General features: G+C 48.8%; 1 protein-coding gene across 1 annotated transcript; it reads right to left on the bottom strand.

The window, feature by feature from the left end:
* Positions 1-8,327: 8,327 nt before the first annotated feature.
* Positions 8,328-9,368, bottom strand: LOC100462551 (free fatty acid receptor 3). Its single transcript, XM_054541333.1, has one exon. The coding sequence runs from the start codon at positions 9,366-9,368 to the stop codon at positions 8,328-8,330; it is 1,041 nt and encodes a 346-aa protein (XP_054397308.1).
* Between the last annotated feature and the right edge of the window lie 404 nt (positions 9,369-9,772).

The following is a 9,772-nucleotide window of genomic DNA, read 5'->3' as shown; positions in this document are numbered from 1 at the left end:
AGCTGCCCCCACAGCCCCACGTGGTGACAGGAGGTGAAATGAACCATTGCACTGTCCCGTTGCCACCCTTTCCACCATGCCCTGCAGATCTCCAGCACCAAGATAAAAGCTGGTTGCCACGTATCATTTGTTTGCACATGGTTTCTACACTTTTATGTAACCTGGGTTATCATCCAGCAGTCACAGCCTCTGCAGAGCAGCCCAGCAAAAGCAGAGACTTGCTTGGCTGGAGGAAACTTAGCAAGATTGATATTAGGTACACAAACACTACAAGCCAGGAGGTGAGGTGACACCATTTTTTAAAAACAACATTATTGAGGCTTCATTGACACACCGTAAAATGCACCCATTGGATGGAGAGAGTTCAATAAGTTTTGACTTCTTGTGCGACCCCCAGTGCAATCAAGTGATCTAACATTTCCATCATCTGAAAATGTCCCTCTGATATCTTCCCGGTCAACACCCTCCTCTCTCGCATCCCCAGCCCCTGGCAACTATTGGTCTGCTTTTTGTCAGAGGCTACATTGTGAATCAAAAGGTTAGCTGGAAAAACTGTAAGCAGAAGGGTTCACTGCAGAGTGAACAAACAGACCAGCAAGTGTGGGCCAGGGAAGAAGTCTGCAGGCATGCAATGGCTGGGGATGCCTGGCAGTGCTCCTGCAAGTCATTGGTTTGTTCACCAAAGGATACACAAACAAGGAGTTGTTTTTATGGAGGCTTTAAGAGAGCATTCTAGACTGTGTAGAAAAAAGATGAGAGTAATGCTCTAAGCATAGAGAACCACTGGAAATTATCAAGGCTAGGTGCACTGGCTCACCCCTGTCATGCCAGCACTTTGGGAGGCCAAGGTGGGAGGACTGGTTGAGCCCAGGAGTTCGAGACCAGTCTGGGCCACATAGCAAGACCCCATCTCTACAATTTTTTTTTTTAATTAGCCAGGCACGGTGGCATGCACCTATAGTCCCAGCTACTTGGGAGGCTGAGGCGGGAGGATTGCTTGAGCCTGAGAAGTTGAGGCTGCAGTGAGCCATGATCGCGTAACTGCACTCCAGCCTGGGTGACAGAGCCAGACCCTGTCACAGAAAAAAAAAAAAAAAGAAACAAAAAAAAAAAAAAAAAGAAAGAAGGGGAGGGGAGGGAAAAGGGAATCATCTAATTGTATGTGTTAATTGTAAGTAGTAAATTAGGCATCCAAGACCACATATCCCCATCTTCATGTAGGCATTGTGTGTGTTCGAGTGACTCCGCAGGCACAAGGACTGGGTAGCTCTCCTGTGCCCAAGAACACTGAACAAAGACAAGTACTTTTCTACAGGATAATATCGCTCACGGTCCACATCAAGAAAGAGAGGTCTTTCAGCCGTCTCTTGTTTCCATGGCATCGAAGAGCCCATAGTAAGTATGAGAATTTTTTTTTTTTTTTTTAAACAGAGTCTCGCTCTATTGCCCAGGCTGGAAGGCAGTGGCATGATCTCAGCTCACTGCAACCTCCATCTCCTGAGTTCAAGCAATTCTCCTGCCTCAGCCTCCCGAGTAGCTGGGATTACAGGTGTGTGCTACCACACCCAGCTACTTTTTGTATTTTTAGTAGAGACAGAGTTTTGCCATGTTGGCCAAGCTGGTCTCGATCTCCTGACCTCAGGTGATCTGCTCAAGTATGAGAATTTTTATTAATAAAAGTGCAGGCTTGCAATTAAGATTGTCAGTCAGATGAACATTTTACCTTAAAAAGGTCCCATCTAGCGTGTTTGTTTTTCTGTCTTGGAAAGCTATGCTTGTGCAGCCCCAGCCAGTTAGCTCTCAAAAGCCTCCTTCTGAATGAGGAGAGTCCAGACATCTTGGTGCTAGAGCTAGTGTCTAGAACCATAAGACATCTCCTGAGTTCAGCCGTAACAGATAAGGCAAACGCTAACATCACATAGCTCCTATAAGGCAAACAGGCAGAGTTTAGAAACTCCAGGAACCTAAAATATTTTAACGTGAGAGAAGATGTCATTGGGTAGGTTTTAGTAGGATATAGGCTGATCTATTGTGTTAAGCTGCAAGTTAGAGGGTATCTGGCCAATAGTGAGTCAACAAAAGGAACATTTACTACAGTGACTTTGGAGGTTGGTGGTCCCACCTCAACAAGGTCAAGGACCCAGGCCCTTTATATCCTGCTGCTCTGCTGTCCTTAGCTTGTTTGCCTTCTTTCTCAAGTTTGTAACCTCATGGCCCCAATATGGCTGCTGTAGCTGCAAGTATCACATCCTTCCATAGAAAGTTCCAGATTAGAAGTGGGAGAGCAGCTCCTTATGCAACTATTTTTTTAACGAGATAGAGGAAAATCTTTCCCAGAGGCCCCCAGCAGACTTATTTCCCTTTGTTGGCTGGAATTGGGTCACACTTCCATCTTGAGACCAGTCACCAGTAAAGGGGGTCGAGAGCATCATGATTAGTGCCAATCACAATTTGACCCCTGAGACTGGGGGATCTGCAACAGGGGATGATTGATTGGGTTATCTCACTATACTCTTCTTTTAATTTTAATTTTAATTTTTTTTTTGAGAAAGCGTCTCACTTTATCACTCAGGCTTGAGTGCAGTGGCCTGATCATGGCTCACTGCAGCCTCGACCTCCCAAGGTTCAGGTGATCCTCCTACCTCAGCCCCCCAAGTAGCTGGGACTACAGGTATGCACCACCACACTCAGCTAATTTTTGTATTTTTAGTAGAGACAGGGTTTAGCCATGTTGCCCAGGCTGGTCTGGAACTCCTGGGCTCAAGCTATCCACCTGCCTCAGACTCCGAAAGTGCTGGCATTACGGGCATGAGCCACCATATCCAGCCACTATATTCTTCTAAATCCATTAAAAGCACCCTCTCCTTAAAAAATATTTCTGTATCCCATTTCCTCTTTCGCAACATTTTCTCTCCGCTAGCTCCACCCTGGCTCCCCATGGGAGGTGAGCTCTGCCCTTCCCCACTTCTACCAGTGTTGATCAGCTTTCTTCTTCTTCTTCTTCTTTTTTTTTTTTTTTTTCTTTTTTGAGATGGAGTTTTCTCTCTTGTTGCCCAGGCTGGAGTGCAGTGCTGCAATCTCAGCTCACTGTAACCTTGCAGTCTCACAACCTCTGCTTACCAGGTTCAAGCGATTCTCCTGCCTCAGCCTCCTGAGTAGCTGGGATTACAGGCACATGCCACCACACCCAGCTAATTTTTGTATTTGTAGTAGAGACGGGGTTTCACCATGCTGGCCAGGCTGGTCTCGAGCTCCTGACCTCAGGTGATCTGCCTGCCTCAGCCTCCCAAAGTGCTGGGATTACAGGTGTGAGCCACCACACCCAGCCATGTTGATCAGCTTTCGTTCCTTCTATCCCATCTTTTCTCTGGAATGTGATCCCAGCAACATTTCCCAGAACGCAGGCTGCTGCTTTGATATTTTGATTTGCCTCCATATGAATGGCTTTTCAGAACTGGCCTCAAAGAAAAGTCAGAAGGCTTCCCACAGATGTTAATGAAGTTTTGGGAACCACAACGACCAGTATCTCTTGGGGACTTTTTACTGTTGTTTTCTAAACCAGAAGAGTCATGTCCTTAGAGAGGAAGGTCAAAAGTTGAGCACCTTCTCACATTATTCTCCCCCAATAAAAACCTCTATCTCCCACTTGTAATTCCCAGAAACAGTGGCCTCACTTTTCTTCCAGGTGTCTTTGAGCTTTTATCGATGCTCAGCTTCCTTTTTTTGGAAGAGTCCCGCAACTGTAGACTCCTAGGCTTCTTGCTCTCCTTGTCTGGTCTTTGTTTCCCTTCTGATGTAGGGCAGATGAGCCCTAAATTGGGGTTTAGCCTGGGAAGGTTCTTGGCTTTGCCCAGGAAAGAATTTATTTATTTATTTAATTTTTAAATTTTTATTTTTTTTTGAGATGGTGTGTCACTCTGTCACCCAGACTGGAGCGCAGTGGTGTAATTTTGGCTCATTACAACCTCTGCCTCCTGGGTTCAAGCTGGGATTACAGGTGTGGGCCACCACGCCTGGCTAAATTTTGTATTTTTTAGTAGGGACTGGGTTTCACCAAGTTGCCCAGGCTGGTCTCGAACTCCTGATCACAAATGATCTGCCTGCCTCAGCCTCCCAAAGTGCTGGGATTACAGATGTGAGCCACTGCACCCAGCTCACCCAGGAAAGAATTTAAAGGCTACCCACTGGTAGAAGAAAATGGCTTTATTGAAGTGATGGTGTTATAGTTCTGGCAGTGCAACAGCTCCGTGATTGCCCCTGCAGAGCAGGGCTACCCCATAGCAATGTGCTAAGAGTGGCAGCTTAGGGCAGTTTTGCATTCATATTTATATCTATTTTTAATTACATGCAGATTAAGGGGCGGTTAATGCCCAAAGTTTTAGAAAAAGGGTGGTAATTACCAGGTGTTGCCATGACCACGGTAAACTGACAGGGGACACTGGTGGGCATGTCCTATGGGAAGTCGCTTAAGCTCCTTCCCTGTTTCCCTGTTTTAGCTAGTCCTCAATTTGGTCCAGTGTCTGAGCCCCACCTCCAAAGTCAAGTCCAGCCTCCTACCTCCCTTCCACCTCCGCCGGCCCTGACCAGGTCTATGTCTGCCCCCTCCCAGCTGAACCCAGTTGAAGCCGGCTGACCGATCCTGTTTTGCAGCACAGCTTCCCATGCCCCACCAGGCATATTCACAGCCTGAGAGGCCACTTACTGCACTCTCCAGTGGATACATGTTTAACTCATAAAAAGGCACTGGCATCCTGTCTCCCAGTGGGGAATTTCTGCTCTGCCTCCTGTCTGCCACTGCCACTGGTTTACTGAGTAGTCTGAGCTTACTGGGCTCAAGCCTGCAATGGTCTCACTGCCTTCCATGGGATGGATTGAACCATCTTTGTCAGTTTCTTAGGTGGCTTCCAAAGGTTTCTGGTCACTCTTGGTGATTTATACATTCTTGCTTTTTTTTCCTTTCTTTCTCTCTCTTTCTCTTTCTTTCTTTCTCCCTTCCTTCCTTCCTTCTTCCCTCCCTCCCTCCTTTCCTTCTTTCTTTCTTCCTTCCTTCCTTTCTTTTTCTTTTCTTTCTTTCTTTCTTTCTTTCTTTCTTTCTTTCTTTCTTTCTTTCTTTCTTTCTTTCTTTCTTTCTTTCTTTCTTTCTTTCTTTCTTTCTCTCTCTTTTTCTTTCCTCTCTTTCCTTTTTTTTTTTCTTTCAGGATCTTGCTCTGTTACCCAGGCTGGAGTGCGGTGGTACAATCACGGCTCACTGTAGCCTCGACCTCCTGGGCTCAAGCGATCTTCCCACACTCTTGGTGATGTACTCTTGTCTTCCTTTCCTTTCCTTTTCTTTCCTCTTTCTTTTTCTCTCTCTTTCTTTTTTTCTTTCTCTCTCTCTCTCTTTCTTTCTTTCCTTCTTTCTTCTCTCTTTCTTTCTTCCTTTCTTCTTTCCTTTTTTTTTTTTTCAGAGTCTTGCTCTGTTACCCAGGCTGGAGTGCAGTGGTACAATCATGGCTCACTGTAGCCTCGACCTCCTGGGTTCAAGCGATCTTCCTGCCTCAGCCTCATGAGCAGCTGGAACTATGGGCACGTGCCACTATGCCCAGCTAACCTTTTTTTTCTTAGAGTAAGGAGTCTCGCTTCAAGCAATCCTCCCATTTCAGCCTCTCAAGGCACTGAGATTACAGGTGTGAGTCATTGCACCCAACCAACACTGGGTGATTTAAAATTTCTTGTTTCCTCTCACTCCCCTGTAAGCTGAGACTTGACCTATGGCCTCAGGAAGCTGTAGCCGAGATGGGTTGAGTCTTCCCTTCCTCTTGTCCTTCTGGGTTGACCTGCCCTTGGTTTCGGTGAAGGAGGATCTCTCCTTCTAAAAAAGTTTCTCTTGTAAACCTTTAAAAACTTGTTTTGCTAATTAACAGAAGGATATTGCTAAGAAACCTTGTTCTCAAAAGTCAAAGATAGTCAGAAACTTAGCTGCATGAGATCATGAGTAAGAAAGGAATATATACTTCTGCTTAGAGGATCAGAGTCTCTGACACAGAGATGCGACCTTGATTTTCAACCCACCGGAGCTTCAGATAAGGAGTTTTCCAATACAGAGTTCTACCTTTATCTTTGCTTGGTATTTTCCAGAGAAACAGGACCTTGAGGGGTCTTCCTGGCCTCCACCTAACACTGGCCTCTTTCCACACATCCCTGCTTTGTGCTGAGCCTATCACACACCTCTTCACCTAAATTCACGCTACCCTTCACTCAAATTCGATGATAACTGTGTCTCTTCTCTTGTACAAGACCTCACACTTCTTCTGGAGTGTGATCTCCCTTCCTGCAGCAAGGTCCTCAGCTTAATTTTGTTGGGCTACAGTTCTGTGAGACAGGCTCTATCAGTATATTAGATGGGACCATTTCCGTGGCTCAGACATTCTCAGCAGCAGCAATGTTGATCCCAAACAGGTGAAAACTAGTTCTTGGGGAACAACAACAACAAAAAATCTCACAATGGTTTGTGTCTTTCTTTTCCTTCTTTTCTTTCTTTCTCTCTCTTTCTTTCTTTCCTTCTTTCCTTCTTCCTTCCTTCCTTCCTTCCTTCCTTCCTTCCTTCCTTCCTTCCTTCCTTTCTTTCTTTCTTTCTTTCTTTCTTTCTTTCTTTCTTTCTTTCTTTCTTTCTTTCTTTCTTTCTTTTCTTTCTTTCTTTCTTTCTTTTCTTTCTTTCTTTCTTTCTTTTGAGACAGTCTCACTCTGTCACCCAGGCTGGACTGCACTGGTGTAATCTCGGCTCACTGCAACCTCTGCCTCCTGGCCTCAAGGGATTGTCCTGCCTCAGCCTCCCAAGTAGCTGGGATTACAGGTGCATGCTGCCACAAGCAGCTAATATTTGTATTTTTAGTAGAGACAAAGTTTCACCATGTTGGCCAGGCTGGTCTTGAACTCCTGACCTCAAGTGATTCTCTTGCCTCGGCATCCCAAAGTGCTGGGATTATAGGCATGAGTCACTGCGCCCAGCGGGTTTCTGTCTTTCTAAAGGGCCACAATACATAAACAGACAGCGTGTTGGTTGCACTGAAATTGCATAAGCAGGCAGAGGAATGTGCTGTGTAGGAAAGGTGTATATCCAAAGAGGCTCCTGAAGGGGACAAGGATGTAAAAAGTTGAAGAGATCCTGCATTAGCTAAGATTGAGGAGCATCGGGTGCCCACTGTGAGTCACCTTCCCAATCATTGACTCCAATTATCGTAATCTATATTTTTCAAGAAGGCTTCTTTACTGGGGAGAGGATGCACTCACACAGATACTCACTGTGCTTTGCATTTAGTTCTGTTTCTTATCACGGCCTGTTTGCATTTGTCTTGCTCAGACAGCCTCATCTGACTGGGCCAGGTGACCACAGGTGACACACAGCTGGAGAACAGCAGAGTGGCTTAGGGGCATGGGTGTCAGAGTCAACTGACACCAGCTTCTGGTCCCACTTCAATCACCCACCAGCTATGGGATCTCAGGTAGGAGATGTCACCTCGCTGGGCCACTCCCTCATCTGAAAGTGGGGATAATGCTGGTACCTCTCACAGGGCTATTGAGAGATAGATGGAGATGATGTGTCAGGCCAAGTCCTTTAGACAGGGCAGCTGTTATTCTCATCCCTGCAAGCCAGATCCTCTCCCAGCATCCAGGCATCCTGGTGTTTGGCCCTCTTCCTCCAGAGTCTGGTGTTTTCTCCTTCCATCCACCAGTCCCACCCGGCCCAAGCACACCACCAGAACAAAACAGAAGAAGGAAACACTGCTCTCTTTTGCTTGCTTCCACATTTATTTGGGTAATTTTTCTTCTGTCATTGTTCATAAATGTCTCTGATGATCCACATTTACTGAGCAATGGGAACTTTCTGGAAAAGGTACTGTGGGAGCAGAATGCGGCCTCATCCCTGGAGCCCCGTCTCCCCCGCTCCTGACTCGCTGGCTGGGAGCAGCTCTGAGGATGGGGTTCTCCCCTCTCCTGGCCCTGCCACTCACTGGGCAGCCCCCTCAGAACCTGGGCACTGCTCTTAGCTCCTCTGCCACCCTCAAGAAAACACAGGAGCTGTCTGATGCTATGAGGACCTCATTGTTCTCCAGAGCAGCCTCTCACACTGACCCCTTCCCAGAACCCAATCCATAGTGTGTGGGTGGATGGGGATGGAGGTGAGATCGAGAGCTGGGCTTTAGTGCACACACCCTTAGGGAGGCTAAATGTCTACTCTGCCCCGAAGCCCCATCGAGCCCCAGCTCGCCACTCCAAGTCCCTCCTGGCGTGAGCGAGGAAGTGCCCTGAGGATGACACGCCAGCTATACCCTCCTCCCCCGGAGGACCTAGCTTTCAGCACAGGCCACCTGGCCACCAGTTCCACAGCCCTGTGAGTGTTCACTGGTCTTTCTTTCAGCTGGTCGGTCCTCTCTCTGCTCCTCCCCTCCCTTCTGCTCCTTCAGCTCCACACTGCTCTCCTGCTGCCACTGGCCCCAGAGCCCACACAGCCTCCTCAGCAGCTCATGAAAGTCTGCTTGGAACCCGGAGGAGGAGAAGTAGTAGACAAAGGGGTCGACACAGGAGTTCAGGGTGCTGAGAAGCGTCACGTAGATCCTCCACGCCGGGCTTTCACCGCAGATATAGCCCACGACATGGGACACGTTATAGGGCCCAAAGCAGACAAGGAAGTTGAGCAGCGTGGCCGCCACCAGCCCCGCCACCCTCCTCTGCCGGCGGTGGCTGCCCCCTCTGCCGAGGATCCACACCAGGCGGCTGTAGCAGTAGCTGGTGATGATCAGGGGGACCACAAAGAGGACCACAGCCATCTCCAGCCGCACGGGCAGGAGGATGGCTAGCTGGTCCTTCCGGAACTCCAGGTAGCAGGTCCCATTGGTGCCCTGGCTGTGGGAGATGTCCCCTGAGAATTCTATGACGTAGATCACACTGCAGTGAGCAGAGGCCAACAGCCAGCAGGCCACACTCACCAGACCTGCCTGTCCCAGCCTCGGCCGGGTCTTGTACCACAGTGGGTGGGCCACACTCAGGAAGCGCTCAATGCTCACAGCTGCCAGGAATAGGGCGGTGAGATAGAAGGTGGTGAAGAAGATGAATCCGGAGAGCAGGCACAGGATGAAGGGCAGGGGCCAGTGCATGCCACTGGCTGCCTCCACCATGCGGAAAGGCAGGAACAGCAGCAGGAGCAGGTCTGAGGTGGTCAGGTTGAGCAGGAGCACGTCCACGGCCACCGGGCGGCGCCTCAGCTTGCCCACAAAGACCACCAGGACCAGCAGATTGAGGGGGAGCCCCACCAGGAAAGTGAGAAGGTACACCGAGAAGACAAACCAGTGATTGCCGGAGAAGTCGGACTGGTCGGGGCCTGCACCCATGGTGGTGGCCACTGGTGAGAGAGAGTAACATGGAGTTGGTAGTGGGAGGCCTAACGGTCTCTGGCCAGCAGCAACTCCCCCAAAAGGGCACAGGGTCACTACGCCCACCCCTCTTGTCTCTGGGTGCCTTCCAGGTGGGGTCAGCCTGCCTGTCTTCCTGAGCATGCCCTGTCCCCTGTCCCTTCCCCAGCAGAGAAGCACCAAGGTGCTCCTCCACCCAGCCCCTCGGGCCCAGGCTCACCTGCTTCTTTGAGACTCCAAGTGCTCTGCTGCACAGCACCTTGCTGTCTCTTCAGACCTAGTGCAGTTGGCTATTTATCCGGCAGAACTGATAAAGACCTGGCCATGCCCATGACGTCACTCACTGTTGAGCAGTGGCACAAAGATGCCTTGAGATCCGTTGC

Source organism: Pongo abelii, chromosome 20, assembly GCF_028885655.2.
Source record: "Pongo abelii isolate AG06213 chromosome 20, NHGRI_mPonAbe1-v2.0_pri, whole genome shotgun sequence".
Lineage (NCBI taxonomy): Eukaryota > Metazoa > Chordata > Mammalia > Primates > Hominidae > Pongo > Pongo abelii.
Note: the sequence above shows the minus strand (reverse complement) of the source record. Positions and strands in the feature narration are given on the sequence as shown.

Bases quoted from the DNA above. Each gene is read 5' to 3' on its own strand.
- LOC100462551 (XM_054541333.1), bottom strand. From the start codon at position 9,368: ATGGGTGCAGGCCCCGACCAGTCCGACTTCTCCGGCAATCACTGGTTT.